This window comes from Rousettus aegyptiacus, unplaced genomic scaffold, assembly GCF_014176215.1.
Source record: "Rousettus aegyptiacus isolate mRouAeg1 unplaced genomic scaffold, mRouAeg1.p scaffold_m13_p_16, whole genome shotgun sequence".
In the NCBI taxonomy this organism is placed as follows: domain Eukaryota; kingdom Metazoa; phylum Chordata; class Mammalia; order Chiroptera; family Pteropodidae; genus Rousettus; species Rousettus aegyptiacus.
Genome location: NW_023416291.1, coordinates 26640246 through 26659571, shown reverse-complemented (window position 1 = coordinate 26659571; position 19326 = coordinate 26640246). Strand labels below are relative to the sequence as shown.

Genomic DNA, 19326 nt, shown 5'->3' with positions numbered 1-19326 from the left:
ACATTTTTTCTTGGTCCAGGATCTAATAATCTAATAATGTTACATTTAGTCATCATGTCCCTTTAGTCTCCTTTGAGCTGGCACAGTTCCTCAGTCTTTGTCTTCATGATGGGCATTTTTGAAGAATTCGAATTTTGTAGACTTTCCCTCAGTTTGAGTTTATCTTGTTTTTTCCTTGTGATATTCAACTTATGCATTTTCGGCCAGAGTACAACAGCTGTGTTGTCATCTTACCAGAAGTCTAGAGGCCTTTGACACTTCCCTCCAAAAATGGTTTTAAAATTACCTTTTAATACTATATGGAAAGCAGAGTCAGAGATTCTCAAATTTTTCAAACTATTGTAAATGTTCTTACTAAATTTATTCTCCAGTGCTTTCTCTTAAGAAAATTTGTGGCCTTTTAGTTAGCTTTTTCAAGGCGAAATTACTGAATAAAATCAGGATAGAGGGAGGAAGAAAGAGCTAGTGTACTCAAAGTTTTAAGTTTAAGGTTTAAAGTATATGTTTTATGTGAATGGTTATGAGTTATTGCAGGGATTGGGCCTTTAAATCCTCAGCCAAGAATGATAAATTATTCCTGGAGTACTGCCAAAACACTGAAATCAATATACTACTCTCCTTTTAGAAATTTTACACCTTTCCAAGGCAAACATTCAAATGTATTGAATAGAGAGATAAGAGAGAACCCTGTTTTATCTGGTAGAAGTAAATAGACATTAAGTTTATTAGAACAGTATTTAATATTATGTTGTTTACAATACTAACCGTTTATTAATTCTAGTTCCTACTACCATCAAGCCTCAAGGATCTTAAAGTCATAGAATAAAAAAACAGGTTTCTTGTGTTTTGTTTTTACAGTGTTTGTTTAAACATTAGGATAGTGCCACTCTATATTCTATATGAACTAGTTGTGTTTGCATTAAAATGACACATTTCTGTATTTGTATTTTTGATATAAAATCTATATTACTACTACGTAATTTGAGGATGTAATTTGTAATCACTATGCTAAAATCACCTATTTGAAATTATGTACCAGCTTTTCTAAATTCTTAGGGCTTTAGAATAATTTCAAATGCTTCTTTACCTTATATATCTTAATTATAAGATGTAGCATCTATCATATAGGTATTTAATATTTAAAGACAATGTGTCTAAAGTTACTTAACTGTGTAGGACTAGATCTATGAGACAGGCTTATTTTTGATACTGTAGTATGAGTTTAAAAGGACAGGCCATCATTATTTTGCCTTATTTCCAAATTTTGGATAATATTTCTTAATTTGGATAATTTTCTTCATTTCTTCTATTTTATTGTAATTATTTCAAGTGATACTATTGAACTTCTAAGAAGATTGCATAGTTCACTATTGTTTCTCATAAGACATACTCATTGTTCGTCTTTTGCTTTGCAGGAACTCATTATACAATGACAAATGGAGGCAGCATTAACAGTTCTACACACTTACTGGATCTTTTGGATGAACCAATTCCAGGTGTTGGTACATATGATGATTTCCATACTATTGATTGGGTGCGAGAGAAATGTAAAGACAGGGAAAGGCATAGACGGGTAAGTGTTTTCAGTAAACTTTTGAATCTGGTCCATAAAGAGATCATTTAGCAATATATTTCTGCCAGTGATCTCAGGCTGCCAAAATATATGTTATGCATTAAAATACATTTAAGCATTTTTTAAGTTTATTTATATCACATATCTTTCAAAAAAGGATTTGAGGTTGCTTAAAATCAAAAAAGCGTATAATAAGATGAAATTAGGAAGCAAAGGGAAAAGAGGGCACATGAGTTTGAGCCAAGTTCAAGATTTGCAAGTCAGCATGATTTTTGGCTAGGATCAGCACAGCGGCTAAGGCAAAAGAGAAAACTTGTCGCATAATTATTATTATTCAAAAAGAAGAAACTTACTTGGGAGATAGTTTTATGGAGTTTTACTGTTTTCTTTTATCACTTTTCTTGGTGTTAAATCAAGATATTTCTCAAATTAAGTCCTGTATAGGACTTATTGAGTGTTGTAATGCATCACTAATTTAAAAAACTGGCTTTTCAACTTATGAATCTTTTTTGTTGTTAATTGTGACTTGTATAATGTAATTTAAAAATAAATTTTAAAAAAAGAAAAAAATCTCTTTGACAAAGTTTTAAATTTCAAAAGGCCCTTTAAAATTTTCCGGTTTAAAATTTACTTGTAAATGAAAATAACTGCTTCTACAAATTAGTTATAACATTTCATATTAATGTATACATGGATTTTAAATCTGACATTGGAATTAGATAATATCATTTATGAAAAATACAGGTGCTGCAGTTCATCAGTCAGTATTTACCTTTTCTGGAAACATAAAATAGGATGTAACTGAAAATAAGACTCAGGAATGAAATTAGTGTTCTAATCCAGTGATTCTCAAACTTTTTTGTCTCTGATCCCTTTAACCTGTAAATAATTATTGGGAATGCCTGAGAAGCTTTAGTTTATGTGGTTATATTAATTGGTATTTACCATATTAGATATGAAAAAAGAGAAATTTTTAAACTACTCATTTAAAATAACAATAACAAACCCATTTCATGTTAACATAAAGCATTTTTATGAAACATAACAATATTTTCCAAAATAAAAAAAATATTTAGCAAAGAGGTGGTGGTGTGTTACTTTTTAATAAATCTCATTGTCTGCTTTAATAAAAGACTGCTGGGTTTTAATACTTTCTGCATTCAATCTAAAACTGTATCAGTGAACTTTTTATCTTCTGTTACATAAATATCCATTGGTTCACCTTGAACTTCAGATATTTGTAACATCATACAATAATTGACCATTTGGGAACTATTGAGTCACTGCTTTATGTTGACATTTTTCATTAGTATTTAAAAAAAATCACACTTGTTAATTTCAACACTCATCTCTTCAGAACAGTCTTTTATTGGGGCTCTGTTATCCTTACAGTGATGGATGTAAGTTTTCCAAAATTCTAATTTTTATTTGAAAGCTCAAATTCTATCACTGGAAACAAATGCACATTTATTTTACTTGAACTGACAGGCTAACTCTTTTTTTTTTTTTTTTTTTTTTTGAAAAAGTACCAATCAGATTCCCAAGTCTGAAAAACCATATTTTGGTATCTTTTTTTCAAGTTAAAATTGTGTCCCATGTAAGTGTCTAGTTGATTTGCAATTCAAATAAATCATACAAATGGATTTATTTCCTTGAGACATAACCTTGTATCTCACTATGCATCAGAAATGATTTAAATACATTCATGTCATTACACATAATATTAAAAAGACTCAGTGATCAAGGCATAATAATTTTACTGCTTTGTCAAAAACATTCTTAAGTGAAACTGGCACTGATTATTTTTACTGGCCTCCATGACAGTGAAGAATGTAATCACTTCCAGTACATTTAAAGCTCCTGCCTAGATTCATACTGAGGAGCCAGCAGTTTTGCTGTTGCTTTCACATCTGAAAATGTCAACACAGTGAAAAAGGCATGTTATGTTTTACTATTATTATGAAAATAGATTTGACCTTGAAGACCCCTTGAGAAGGTCTCAGGAACCCTTAGGGTGTCTGTGGTCCACACTATTTTAATCATACACACTATAAATCCTGTATCTTGTTTGATTGTTAAGTGACTACAAGTATACTTCAAAGTATATACATTTATGGAGTTATTAACATATTCAGGTTGGGGTTTAAATGTCTTTTAAAGTGAGACTGTGTGAAAGTATCTATAAGATACCATGTTCATAAAATTTTAGAGAAAATTGAAACTAAAAGAAACCACAGCACACCTTTGAAATAATGTAACAATATAAACTTAATCATACCAATCATCTCTTTCTGGATAAGTCAGATATTTTCAATACTTTCAGCTGTGCTCATATGTATTAACATAAAATCTTATAAAACTGGGAAACTCTACACATATATGTTCTTACTCTGGTTCGAAAACATTAAATTAAAAAGAAAACTGTGTCAATGCATATATCTAATTCTTTTTCCCTAAGCTTTTTATTATATGTGTAGCCCTCCTACCCCAAATTATTTTGAAGCAAATCAACATTATTATATAATTTTAGATATTACTTCAGTATTTTGCAAAGTGGTGGTAATCTAATTATCGATCCTCTTTTACTTAATAGCTTGCATATTTCTATAAAGAGAACCCTATACGCATTACCTGGATTTCCTCAAGTTCAAATTCTAGAGAAAAGGAGAAAGTTTTAAGTCATATAATTCCTTAGTATCCCCAGAGTTCACTGATGAGGTTTTTGTTTGCTTGTTTGGTTTTTGTTTCTATATATTTATATACACTCATGGATTTAAACTTATTTGATGTATTTTAATCATAACAGTTATACTTATTGATGTCTATGTTATTCCGTTTTGATTAGTGGGAGTTGATTTTGGTTGGTGCATGTGTCTTTTGACACATCTTTAGTAGACTTAGATGTATTCTGGAAAAACAAGGTGATTTTTATTACATTTTACACGTTGCTTGCACTAAACCTGGAGTCAGCCATTCCTCCAAGAGCTTTGGTTCCTTTGGAGAAAAATGGTGCATAGGCAGTCTGGACATTGGAGATATTTATTCTTTCTGTGTTGGTCATTGCTAGCCTCTTAAGTTTATAGCACCCTTCTAATTTAAATTCAATATTATAAGGCTTTTATTTAACCTGTAGTCCTAAAATTTGTATCTCTTTATAGCCATGACCAAAATCTCAATATCATATACATAATCATTTGATTTACCTCACAAGACACACACAACAATTTCAAAATAATATTATTACCAACACTCCCCAGCAATGTGCTTACTGAAAAGTTCTAGTGTTTTCTTTTTTCACAATACTTTTTGCCCTTAGTGTTTATCCCACTAGAATTATGCATTACTAATGACTTTGTTTTCAAGTCTCTGTCCCTTTCAACCTATTGCCTTCCTCTTCTTCTAAGTAATGATTTACATTTTAAATTTTATGGTTCACTCTTTTAACTTTAAAATATAACCCTATGGATTTATATACTTTCTTGTGTAAACAGTATACTATATCTACTTTTATCTACCTGCGTCACACTGTATTTTTTTCCTTTGTGTCATACTGTATCTTATTCATTTTTTAATGGCTGCAGAATTTTTTTTATTAACTAAATGTACCGCAAGTTACTTAACCATTACTATATGAATGAGAATTCAGATGATTTCCAAGTTTTTAATTAATATTATCATTTATTAAATATCAGTTATTTTTATTGAGAAAAGGCAACATGGAGTTTAATAATTATTTTTGAAAGAAATGATCTCTCTTTAATTCTAAAGAATGATTAATATCTATGACTGGTTGCTGATAGCTTAGAAAGGGTAAAATTGTCCTATTCAACTTAGAACTTTGAGTCTTTTTAATGAGACACTGTGGCTTAAAATAGATCAGACGTTTGAAATAGACCAGATCATTGACGCCCAGCTGTAACCTTCCTGTGGGACAGCTGAGCACTGAAGTCCTACGCTGAGAATACTGCTTCCCCCCCCCCTTACCCAACTTTATCTATGTGCTGATGGTAATGTAGTTTCTAGAATATGACTTTTTAAAAACAAGAATTTTAGTAAAACAGAAAAGGTTAAGCTTGTACGTTTAGACATACATTCTTCCTGAGAGAGACAAGATTTGGCTGCTTCTCTCTTAGTAGAGTGAGATCTGGAAATCAAATCTGTTAACGTCCTGCTGATCTCAACCTCTACTTCGGCAGAGGACATTTCTTCCTTGATCCTCAGTGATTGAAAAAAAGAAAGAAAAAAGAAAAAAAACCTCAAAGTCTGAGGTTCTTATTAAAAATACATCTCTCTGGGTAAACATTTGTCATCTGGTTTACAGGTGTAGCAATTGATAGTGGTCGTGCCCCAAACTCACCTTCCCATCATTTAGTTTAGAAGGAACTGTCCTGTATAGAGTAACTGAGACAAATCGTTAGATTCCAGAATTTGGATTCTGTTTTTAATTTGAAAATGAAGCATAAACATTTCTAATTTCAGATCAACAGCAAAAAGAAAGAATCAGCATGGGAAATGACAAAAAGTTTGTACGATGCATGGTCAGGATGGCTGGTAGTAACACTAACAGGTTTGGCATCAGGTAAAGAAAACTTATAATGCAATCCTTTTCTGCTTAACAGAACAATAAATATTTCTCCCCTCTTTCTCATAGTTTTTTTCCAGTGCTGTTGGATTTTTAAAAGTATTTTTTGGTTTCTTTTCTTCAAAAACTCTTCTTAAATATAACACTAGACGGCAGGAGGCTTCCGAGTCTAGTCTTAGCTCTGTCACTTTACCTGTCTGTCCAATTATTATTATTATTATTTTATCTTTCTGAGCTCATTTTCTGTATCTGTAAAGTATGTGGTTTGGACCAGATGATCGATAAAGTATTTTTTAGTGTTAACATCATAATAAATAGCTAGTATTTGAGTGCTTCCTATGTGTCATGGCCTATTCTAAAAGCTTTACGTATTTGTAAACCTCAGGATAACCCTATGGTACATGTTCTGCTATTACTGCCATTTTACAGATGAGGAGACTGAAGCACAGAGATGTTAAGTAGTCTGTCAGTAAAATGATCTTGGTATATTTGATTTTTATTTGAGAAAATGAAAACTAATCACAGTAATTCATTAATGGTATTAGTTTCACTAATTATTTTTAATGGATATCAAATTTAATGAACTTGTAAATCTATTAAGTTTTGGATTGAAACATACTAGTAAAAACTCAACCAGATTTGTGAACCTCCTGCAGGTAGCTATCTTTTGAAGATGTTTTAGTCTTTTTAACACCTTTTTTTTTTAAACTCACAATTAATTTTGATTATATAACTAGTTTTAATCCCAAAAAGAGAGAGTTTTATTTTCAAGAATAACTATTTGCAATTTTTAAAAGTAACATAAACTTATTGATAAGTAAGGTTTGACAATATTAAATTCATATAATATTCCTTATGTGACCCTTTTTTTATAGAGAGTCCTCTGCTATTTTTTTTTTTCCTTTTAACTTGCTAGTTCTTAATTCCGCAAAAATGGGCTTAATTTTTTTGCCACCTCCTACGTGTTTTTGTAGGGGCATTGGCTGGATTAATAGACATTGCTGCTGATTGGATGACTGACCTGAAGGAGGGCATTTGCCTTAGCGGGTTGTGGTACAACCATGAACAATGTTGTTGGGGATCTGATGAAACAACATTTGAAGAGAGGGATAAATGTCCACAGTGGAAAACATGGGCAGAGTTAATCATAGGTCAAGCGGAGGTGAGTCTTTCTCTGTCTCAAGGTGAATTAATAATCGATATAGTGAAATGAGCATTTAAATTATTTAATGATAGAAATAATGACATTAGATGATTGCAACCTTTAATTAAAGGAAAATAAATAAATAAATGGAATAGGATAGAATGGAAAACATGAGAATACATTACAGCAAGTAAAATATAAGTATTTCAAGAAGCTCTTGTTTTAGTCACAGTCACATACAACAAATTTAGTGGGTTATGACATAAATGTTATTTCTTATTGTAGAAAAGAAGTGCAATAGGATCTGTGTAACCACAAAAAGTTATGGTCAAGTTATTAAACTCCTGGACGTATTACATTGTGATTATTCAGGAAGTATGAATTATCAAAACACTCAGTAAAATAAGCCTTCTGACTAGAATTACCCATAGATTTTTTTCATGCCATTACATAAGTATTGCAGTGATTATTTTACTGTTCTTGATGTACTGTAATGAACATTTTAGAAGTTGGAATATTACATAATATATACATATATTATTACATGATTATATGTGGATATGTTTTTTTAAATTTTGTTAAAGCTAAATTTTAGAGATTGAAGTATAGCTGAGATTCTGGACAAGTCTTTAGGGATCAGGAAAAACTTCAAGTAGCTTAAGTCTTCTCGGTATGTATACAAATATGTCTTTTGATTCTACTTAAGTATTTTATTCATGTAAAGCTTTTATTATTGTAGAAGTAAACCAGGAGACTTTAGATGTTTTACCCAAGTTTCTTATGAGGCAAGCATTTGCAGTATAGGTGCACTGTAAATTAAATTCATACTATCGAACTCTTCGCTTTCTAGGGTCCCGGTTCTTACATTATGAACTATATATTGTACATCTTCTGGGCGCTGAGTTTTGCCTTTCTTGCTGTTTCCCTGGTTAAGATATTTGCTCCATATGCCTGTGGCTCTGGAATTCCAGAGGTAAGCCATGCAATATTTAGTAGCTTTAAACATGTAGTAATTGTTATTATGCTTATCTTTTTGCCTTCGAGGGGGGCGGGGAATGGTTGTTTTTCTTGAGAAATCATTTGTAATATGAAAAAGAAAAGTTAAAAAAATGTAAGTTTATTGTAGACATCACTGAAAGAAATTCTTCCTTGCAAGTCATTTCATCATTTACTATAGAGGTTGACTTTTTTTTTCCTCACCACTAATTAGCACATGACTAAACAGATATCAGAGGACTTAGTTAAACCTTAAGAACCTGGAAAAATATTCTGTGACATAAAGTTCTTTGATGGATTAGTTGATGTTTTGTTGTTATGAACTCAATTTGGTTACATTTGCTTTTAATTAGATAAGTTAATAAATCTTGAATTTGGAGTATAATATTTACAACTATTTTATACTTTCAAATAAACATTTGATCATAGCAGGTGAGTAGCACAAACTCTTGGGTTATACTGTGTATCAACAATAAAGGAGAATATACTTAGTTTGAACATAATGTGAACTCATTGCTTTGCCCTTTTTATTTTTGTTCTAAATAAGTTACCAGTTTTTCTTAGTTCATTTTTTAAAATATCTAAATAGTAGTGATTTTTAAAGCCGTATTAGGAATATCATTAATAAGGAGCAATATCATGCAGTATTTAGCAGTTGTCACTCATCCTTGATGTATGGGAAAATATTACACAAAATTGTGGTACTCTGAGAAGGCATAATATCTTTATTTCTGACACAGAATGTCTGCAATGTATCTAACTATATTATATTTCTACCACAGAAATATTCAAATTTGCTTTTATTCTGGTTATGTAATTATGACCCTTGTATTAATTTCTGCCCTGTAATGTGACCTGATATTTTAGTTTTGCTTGTGAGATAGGGTTGTTTTCTATTCTTGCTTGGGAAAAGAATTAGAATATGAAATAGGTTTATTATAGGTATCATAATAGTTAAAGCTTTTGAAAAGTTAATTGTAACTTGTTCTATAGCCCACCAAAATTTACAAGGTAGTTTTGTGAGTTAAACAGAGTAACTTAAGTTCACATGTTTCTTAAAGGAAATTAAGATGCCTTAATCTTTCCTTTATAGATTAAAACTATTTTGAGTGGATTTATCATCAGAGGTTACTTGGGAAAATGGACTTTAATGATCAAAACCATCACGTTAGTACTGGCTGTGGCATCAGGTTTGAGTTTAGGAAAAGAAGGTCCCCTGGTACATGTTGCCTGTTGCTGTGGAAATATCTTTTCCTACCTCTTTCCAAAGTATAGCACAAATGAAGCTAAAAAAAGGGAGGTAAGTATCTTTTGTAATTTATATGACATATACGTATCCGTGATACAGACTTATATCAGTGAAGAATTTCTGAGTGTAAAGATCACATTTTACCCTACTTTTCGGATAAATTCTATATTCAGATGAAGATTTAACGTGAAAATTGCTTCTCTTCCCTTTGCCAAAAAATTGCTGATGTCTTTCTAGAATCCATCCCCATTGCTGCTCAGTTACCTGCATATTTTTGAGAAGTTTTAGATTGACTTCTGGTGTCCATTGGTTTCAGATGAATTTCACAAAGGTCTTTGCATTTGTTTTTGCTTTGCCTTACACCTCTCCTCTGAAGTGTTTCCAAAATGTAGCATTATTTTTACTCTTCTCTCCTTCAGTATTTCTCCAGGGTTAAGAAATCTTAACAACTGTGTTTTCCTCTGGAGGAAGCGAGTGGTGTGTCATCTGCAGGGAGCTGTCTGGCACCATGGGGAAGTTCTAAGGGCATCTAGTATCTCCTAAGGTTTAAATCAGAGATTCTCATTAAAGGGGGTTTAGAAATTCCTCTTTATTCAGTTGTTTAGGGCAGTTTCTTTTACCTTTTTTTTTTTTTTTTAAGGCCAACCTGAGACCATCTAGATATTTAAACTTTATATATTATAGAGTTTCCTTGATGTTCTAGATTGCTTTGGATATTTTCTAAAAGGAAAGTGAGCTCTTGAGATCTTCTGTATTAGCTCTAACTTTGGGGGCCCAATCCCTTCCTGTTTTCCTCATCTAATCTTCAGCCCTAGATGATACAGAGCTCTTTGAGTTTGTAAGGTATGATATTTTTACATATCATTAAATGCTGAGAACTCAGGAGTCTCTGGACTTAAGACAGGACCTTTTATCCTGTTGTTTTTTATAATACGATGAAAAATAAAATATTTTCTATCAAATTATTTAACACTCAGTTGAAATAATTCTAGTTTATTTTAATGTTAGCTCTAAAACATTGTCCTTACAATGGCAGTAGATAGTCTGAAAGTGGAACATTTCAGAGTATCATTGTTCCACCTCTGAATGACAATGTGATTCCAATATTATCCTATAAACAAAAATAACTACTGTTAATTACTATGTATCTGGTTCTGTGGCAAGTACTTTACTAGTATCTTAAAATTTAATTCCACAGTAATCCTATTTAACTTGGCACTATTATCTTCATCTAAAGAGAGGAAACTAGAAATTAAAGTGGCTAACTTGCTTAAAATTACGAAGCGGAGTGTCAGTGCGGATTAAAATTTACTTTACTCTGACCCTAAAGTCCATACTCTTAACTATTATATTAATGCTACTATGACTGTGTAGATATGTCTCTGTGTGTGTTATAAACAAAATGAAACCTAAAACTGTACTATAATGTGGCAAGTTAGTGGCTGAGATGGAACTGTAACATTTGTCTGTAATATTCCTCTCCCTCATTCAATTCCTCTGCTTGCTATTGTACCTTGACATTTTTGGGATAAGATTTCTATTTAATTCACTATAAATGAAAAAATGTAGTTTATTAGAATCTGTTATAAAATTTAAATTCACCTAAATTTTAACATACACATTGATGATTAGTAAGATTTATAACATTAATTTTGTTTTGTCACCTTAGCATATACATGTTTAGAGTTCACTTGTGAGTCAAAAGTATTAAGGCCTCATATTTTGGCTTTCTTCCTGTACCCACTTCCTTGATGTTTTTAAATTAAATGATTCTTAGATACTTATAAAACAGATTGAAACGTGTGGGAGTTATAGGCACATGGATGGGTGTTAGCTTGATTGTAAAATTCTATTATATTAAATGTAGAATCAGAGAGTTTAGATTAAATCTGTTGTCTATGCTCCTATTAGTGGGAAAATACAAAATAGTAAGTTAAATTTGCTCTCCATCCTTCCCCAAGTAAGCAGTTTACATTTTTAAAGCCAGATACTATTTAATTAGAACAAATATTTGTTTATTTTAATATACCAAACAAAACTTATGTACTTTGTGTTCTAAACCACTTGCAATTTAATTCTGATAATTTCTAATTTCTCTTTCAGAATGTAAAAATTTACCGGTTGAGGAAATGCTTTGATAGCCTCAAATATTTCCTGGAGTAAAGTAGTGAAAGGAATAAAGACTCTTAGAAAAGTGGTTACAAATAAATGCCCAGTGGATTTATATGTATAACTGGCTTCACACTGGCAGGAAGTGGGCAATGTCCAAGTGAAAGACCAGGGAGTTGGAGAGAGGCTTCATATGTGTGTTTGTGGACTGTTCTCTTCCTTGAACTTGATTGTTAGGGGTTCGCGTTGGCGAGACTGTATCACAAGGAGTAAGTAGCCTTTCAGAGTAAGGCTCACTGTATTGGCAGTGCCACTATTTTCAGAGGACATAGAGTAGTGAAAATATAGGGAAACAAAATAGGTTTTAAGTTCTCTCAATATTTTTGTAGAATATGGAAAAGAGTAATTAATGATGATGCAGTTAGCTCTGAAATCCGAAGAAATAATGTCCTATTTAAAAATAAGTAAACAACTCTCCCCTCAAACCTCAGTTACTTCCCTCCCCACTGGTCTTCACAAACATCTGGAAAATTGGCTGTATTCATTGCCTCTTCTTTATATCCCGTTTACATTAGTATATCCCACGTAAATGTTTTTTGACTGAATACTGAATATATGAATGACCTTTCAATTAAAGCAGAAGAGAAAAAAAAAATTTTAGAAGAAACAAATATTTTCCTTTGCCTGTGGAGGAGGAAGACATGTGAGATAAATTCAGAAGAGGCATTTTGAAAATTAGAGTAACACAAAGAATTTTAATTTGGTATAATTTTGAATTTATAAGAACATATGAAAGAAGCCACATCCTCTTTTTAGGTGCTGTCAGCTGCCTCGGCTGCAGGTGTTTCTGTAGCTTTTGGTGCACCAATTGGAGGAGTTCTTTTTAGCCTGGAAGAGGTAGGTACGAAAAAATACAGCAGTTAAAATGATGTATGATTGCTGTTACACATATATTTTGGCAAACTTTCCAGTTTTATAGCTAGTGTAATTTTATTAGGTACAGATTTTGTTTTTAAGATTTTGAATTTATTTTCGTAGTTATTTTTCACCCTTACATAAAAAAATGTAGTATACTATATAGTTCTTTACCTTGGGGAACATCTTTTTAAAAACATTATTCATGTGTAAATATTAGAGATTATTTAAAATTTAACTTTGATGTATTTAAAAGTAAACAGATATGAATTTGACTTAAAAAATACTTAAAACAATCTATCTCTGTTACCTGAGATATAACCTGTGTTTTTATTTAAAAATTTTTGATGAATCCTAAATGGTCTTTGTAAGTTTTTCTTGTGTGATTATTTCTGTTGCAGTTATTGATGTTTAAGGAGATAATTTTAGTTGCTTTAGTGGAATAGTTTATTTTTCTTTTTGGTTCTTGAGACTTTTTATACTTTTACACAAAAATATAACTAGAAAACAGGAAAAGTTTTCTTTTCTAGCTGTTTGTGCTCTTTTTTCTGCTTAATATAGAAGCGGTAAATTAAATAGTTCCTTTTGAGCTAACATGAGTTGGTGTCAGTATATTTATTCTTAACTATTTTGATTGAATTGGAATTGGAATTCATGTTGAAAATAAAACAATGCTAGGTATTTTAAATAATTATTAGACATTTATGATCAGTTCATATTGTGAATGTATACTAGTATGATAGTCAAGTTAATAAAACATCAATGTTTCCTTCCACGATAAAATCCATTACATGTAAATTCTAGCTGCAGCAAAATTTAGAGCTATACTATTTACCATCCAAGTTATAACCTGTCAGAAATATTGTATAAAATTACAGCATTAATTTTTCTTCCTTTTTTTTAGGTTAGCTATTATTTTCCTCTTAAAACTTTATGGAGATCATTTTTTGCTGCTTTAGTGGCTGCGTTTGTTTTGAGATCCATTAATCCATTTGGTAATAGCCGTCTGGTCCTTTTTTACGTGGAGTATCATACACCATGGTACCTTTTTGAACTGTTTCCTTTTATTCTCCTCGGGGTATTTGGAGGGCTCTGGGGAGCCTTTTTCATTAGGGCAAATATTGCCTGGTGTCGTCGACGCAAATCCACCAAATTTGGAAAGTATCCTGTTCTCGAAGTCATTATCGTTGCAGCCATTACTGCCGTGATAGCCTTCCCTAATCCATATACCAGGCTCAACACCAGTGAACTGATTAAAGAGCTTTTTACAGACTGCGGTCCTCTGGAATCCTCTTCTCTTTGTGACTACAGAAATGACATGAATGCCAGTAAAATTGTTGATGATATCCCTGATCGCCCAGCAGGCCTTGGAGTATATTCAGCCATATGGCAGTTATGCTTAGCACTCATATTTAAAATCATAATGACAGTGTTCACTTTTGGTATCAAGGTAAGTGCTGATGTGTGGTGATATGTAAGTAATCTTGGCATATTCAAAACATATGTAGAATGAGAAATGAAATTTTTATCTAAAGGTGGTTTTACAAATGTAGGCTGGAAAATTCTCATCTGTTGGGTTTAATTTTAAGTAGTGAAAAAAAAATTCCTTAGATTATGTTGTTGAACGTGGTATCTGTTGCTTTGTAACAAATTACCCCAAACAACAGCTTCAGATAACTACTTATTTTGCTCTTGATATTGGTCAGTGAGATAGGAAATACTTAGCTGGGCATGTTTTGTTTGTTGTCACGTACAGTTGGGCTGAGAAGAATTACAGCAACCAGAACTAGAACATCTGGGCTCCTAGAACATCTCTCTGTCTATGGTTTTTCCAGCATGGCGGCCTCAGAGTAGTTAGATTTCTAGCATGGTAGCTCAGGATTGCTAAAGTAAGTGTCCCAAGAGGACCATTTATAACCTAGCCAAAGAAGCCATGTAGCGTGCCTTCTGTTGCATTCTATTGTCTAGGCAGCCACAAAGGCCACCCAGGTTCGGGGGATGGGAACATACACTCTACCTCTTCGTGGGAGGAATGTCAGAGAATCCATGATTATGCTTCAAAACCATTTATGTTAGTTTCCTATTCCTGCTATAATAAATTACCACAAACCTAGTGGCTTAAAATCACACAAATATATTTCTGGAGACCAGAAGCCCAAAATGGCTCTCCCTGGGCTGATATCAGGGTGTTCACAGGGATTTATGGAGGTCCTAGGGGAAGTCTACTTTTTTCTTTCCTTCCTTCCTTTCCTTCCTTTCCTTCTTCTCTTCTCTTTTCTCTTCTCTTCTCTTCTCTTCTCTTCTCTTCTCTTCTCTTCTCTTCTCTTCTCTTCTCTTCTCTTCTCTTCTCTCTCTCCTCTCCTCTCCTCTCCTCTCCTCTCCTCTCCTCTCCTCTCCTCTCCTCTCCTCTCCTCTCCTCTCCCCTCCCCTCCCCTCCCCTCCCCTCCCCTCCCCTCCCCTCCCCTCCCCTCCCCTCCCCTCCCCTCCCCTCCCCTCCCCTCCCCTCCCCTCCCCTCCCCTCCCCTCCCCTCCCCTCCCCTCCCTCCCCTCCCCTCCCCTCCCCTCCCCTCCCCTCCCCTCCCCTTCCTTCTTTTGCCTTTTTCAGCCTTCTAGAGGCCAGCCACATGCCTTGGCTCATGGCCCCCTTCTTTCATCTTCAAAACCAGCAATGACCGGTCACATCTTTTATCTCATCATTCTAACACTAACTCTTCTAAATCATTCTTCCACATTTAAACACCTTTATTATTACTCTGAGCCCAGCCAGGCAGTCTAGGATGATAATCTGTTTGAAGGTCAACTGGTTAGCAACCTTAATTTTGTCTATAACCTGAATTCCTCCTTGCCATATAATATAACAAGCTATATCTTTGGAGAGCCATTCTTCTGCGTTACCATATCCCTATAGGATGTTAGCTTGAAAAGACACTTGAAAAAGCCCATTAACACCACGCCTGTTTCCATCAAGGATTTAAGGCCTTATTGCTTCTTTTGAATTTACAGAAGTGAGAATAACATTTGTTAATTAGTGTTTGCCAATAAATATAATTCTAGTATATGAATCTGTCAGTGATGCATCTAGGGAGTCAGACGTCAGCTAATCCTTGTTCTTTAAATTATTGCATCTATAGTTCATATAATAGTTAATGTTCTCTAGTGATAATGCGCTCTCACAGATGCACATTATATGGAATAACTACTTAATTTCAACAAAATTGGGTGGTGGTTTAAAAAACGGTCTTTTTTCCGGTCATCCTCCATGTTTAGTATAGGAAGCCAGAGGCAAGTGGCAGGCCTTTGTTAAGTCCCCCATTACCCTCTGCTTCGGCTGAGGGATCCTGGTTGGCAGGAAGTGTAACATGTTTTGATTACTTCTGTTTGGATATGCATTTAATGATCCTGATACAACTTCAACATGCCATCACTTTGTGCTGGACTTGTTTTGTATTCATAATGGTTTAGAGCTGTTGTTAGACTTTTAATAGTCTTTAAATGATCTTGTATAAGATGCTTACACACACACACACACACACACATAATCACTAATAAATTATTGGGGGACCTGATAAGATCACCCGCTTTACATTATACCACTTTAGAAGAATACCATCTACTATGTCTATCATTTGATAAACAACAAATATGTAGGAAGGACATAAACTTGGAGTAAAGGACATTTTTCCTAACTAAATCACTCCGAATTGAATTGATTTAGAGTTATGAAAAATGCTTCATACTGTCCTTTTTAATTTTTTCTTCCACAGTTCCCCATGGACTAATGAAAATTTTGTTAGGGACTATCATTAGGAACCCCTGAGTTAAAGGATAAAAAACCCTATTTATTTTCTCTTTGGCTTAGAGAATGTGGTTTGTTACTTTGTAACTGAGGTCATGGAATTGTTAAAATATTATTATGACATGATTTTGTTCAAGTTTTAATGTACTTAGATTTTGATATGTAAAAAGACTCAAAAGTGTTAGAAAGAGTTCCATTTTAAGCTCCTGCCTCATTAAACATTCTGGTTTTGTTCCAGGTTCCATCAGGCTTGTTCATCCCCAGCATGGCCATCGGAGCGATCGCAGGGAGGATCGTGGGGATTGCAGTGGAGCAGCTTGCATATTACCACCACGACTGGTTTATCTTTAAGGAGTGGTGTGAGGTTGGGGCCGATTGCATTACCCCTGGCCTTTACGCAATGGTTGGTGCTGCTGCATGCTTAGGTAATGTCACTGTGTCTGGATGCTTGTGCATCTGAGAGAGAAAAGAGTGAGTGAGGAAGCGTTCATGCTTATTGTTAGGGTGAGGCGAAGAGGAGGAAGGTACAAGACAGAGGAAGAGAATGTTTTAACAGAAATAAGACAGTACTACTATTATATGGTATTACACAGTACTAGTTCTCATTTTACCTGTCTCTGAACATTTGTTAATGCAAAAATTTAATAATAGTATCTTTTTGATGTCATGTAATGCTTTATGACAGAAAACATCTCATAGGCTTAATTTGAATCCTGTCCAAGGAGATGTTTGATTTTTTCATTGTCAGGGATCTTGACTTACCTATTCCAACTGTAGCCTGCTTCCTAGGATTAACATTCTAGCAAAGCTGCAGAATAGCTTTACTTTGGGCTCTGCAGTGATTTGTTTCCAGCCTCAGTAAAAGATTTCTTTACCAGCCTTCCTCCATCTCAGAGGCATTTATAGCAAAATGAGAATGGTAACTACTGTTTTAATGAAAAGCAAAATATCTGCATTGAATACTTAAGAGTCTATTTATTGTCCTTTTAGGCATAAAAAGGCATTTAAAATGTTATTTAAAATGTCACCTAAACTTTGGTTATAATATTTAATAATAGTTGGTATTTTGACATATTTTTGTTCAGTGCATCAAAATTGTGTAAAGTAATTACTATCTTCACAAGGGTACTAGCAAACGAAAGTGAAGGGCAGAATCATTTTCACTAAAGCGGGAAGTATTTTTTAAGTATTCACTTTTTGTTTAGCACTCTGCTAGATGCAATGAGTGATACAGGCAGAAGTATAAAACATGGACCAACCTCAACTATAATCGAGTTGGGGAGACAAGACCAACACCGAGAGGACAGTAGTGAGCAACAGATAATGATTATATACAATACTAAGAGAGTCTGTGAAAATTGCAAGAATCTAGAGGGAAAAAGCTGAAGTAGTTCCAGTAGGGTAGAACATGAATTCTATTTTAAAAGATTAATAGAATTTAAAAGAGAGGGCTTTGTTGAAGAATATAATGTGAAAACAGAGTAGTTTAGGATAAGAATAGATTTAACATTCATGGGACTCTGAAGAAACGGACAATGTTAAAGTAGAGAGTGCGTTTTGAATACTTTTGGGAAGCAAAGTTGGATTGGTGATAAAGAGCTAGATGGTAAGAAGGGAGTGATTTATGTCAGGATAAATGTGTATTTGGAATTGGTCAGATTTGTAAGAGAGTCATGGCTTTGGCATTTTTAGCTTGATGACTTTGGGAAAGTTCCTTTACTTACTTTTTTTTTTAAATCTTTAAAATGGAAGTAATAACTAATCTGACAATATGAGATAAAATGTAAAGCTATATAAAGCTGTTAGCATAATGCCTGGTAAAATAAAAAATGCTTAGTTAAAAAAAAACTTTTTAAAAAAGCCTTTGTAAACGGACTAGGATATTTCTGGCATAGAGTAGATACATAATATGTAGTAGGCTCTTTCTCACCTTTATTTTTAGGTTAAAAAACAAGAAGGAGGGGTTTAAGCTTAATGTGGTATGAAATGGTGAGCCCTGGTAAGTTCTTGAGCTAAGGAGCAACATGATGAAAGTATCACTTAGGAAAGAGAAACCTGGGATCAGTGCTTAGATAGTGGCTTGAACGTAATGGGGTCTAAAGTCAAAGAGGTAAGATAAAATAGCATTAAAATTAAGAACCAAAGTCTCGAGAGTCTGAGCTAGGTTGGTAATAGTGTGAATACTGAGAAAGGGATCCATAGATAGATATTTTACAGAGCAAATCAAATAGGACTGGGTGAGAGTCTAGATGTTAAGATGAAGTGAAGGGTTGAACCAAAAATGATGACTACTAGGTTGTCAGGAAGAATGTGGTACCCAGTGTTGGAGTCAGGGAAGTTGGAATGAGGAGCCCTCTGGGGGAAGAGGTGGAGTTTGGTTTTAAGTTGTGGTGTGTTCTGGGACAGTGGTTGTCTGAAGTCTTTTTACAGGAAAATGAGACGAGCACAATAAGACAAGGCATGCGTAGTCGGAGACCTGGGGCAAATGCAGCGGTAGCTGGAGAGCTGTGCGGGAGGCATCCACACAGATGATAGTTCAGAATGATAATTTGGGTAAACGAGTAGATGAGTTTTCTAAGCGGGGTGAATATTACACTGCTCACAGATCACAAGGCGTCAAATTATTTTACTCGTTTTGAAAAAAATTAGAGAAGTGTGTTAAATTAATATTCTACCCACATGTGAATTTAATTTGTGAACTGATAGTAAACAAGATAACTGTGATGTGCTTCATCAAATTCTTTAAGAATTAATGATAAGCTTTTATAAGGGTGAAATTATGTCTTTACCATAGCAATAAATCAGAAATGGCAAACTTATTTTAGCTGGACAGTTGTGCTTTTTTTCTATGAAGCAAAAAAGTCTTCTGTGTTATAAAAAAGATTGGTGTTTCTCTTAGATCTTATTAAAATAGTGATAATTTGCTAAGTTCTCTTTACAAATTGTTTTCAACCGCCTAGTA

The 19326-nt window shown here is 33.5% G+C and overlaps 1 protein-coding gene across 5 annotated transcripts in view; it reads left to right on the top strand.

Annotated features, from left to right (window-relative positions):
• CLCN3 (chloride voltage-gated channel 3) overlaps nucleotides 1-19326 on the top strand; it is a 77812-nt gene that overhangs the window by 44743 nt on the left and 13743 nt on the right. For all 5 annotated transcript variants that reach the window (XM_016148203.2, XM_016148201.2, XM_016148204.2 and 2 more), the window contains 8 exons: nucleotides 1416-1573; nucleotides 6053-6152; nucleotides 7130-7317; nucleotides 8150-8272; nucleotides 9389-9595; nucleotides 12470-12550; nucleotides 13473-14018; nucleotides 16603-16789. In XM_016148203.2, the coding sequence (XP_016003689.1) occupies nucleotides 1416-1573; nucleotides 6053-6152; nucleotides 7130-7317; nucleotides 8150-8272; nucleotides 9389-9595; nucleotides 12470-12550; nucleotides 13473-14018; nucleotides 16603-16789 (1590 nt within the window). The remainder of the gene's footprint in view (nucleotides 1-1415; nucleotides 1574-6052; nucleotides 6153-7129; nucleotides 7318-8149; nucleotides 8273-9388; nucleotides 9596-12469; nucleotides 12551-13472; nucleotides 14019-16602; nucleotides 16790-19326) is intronic.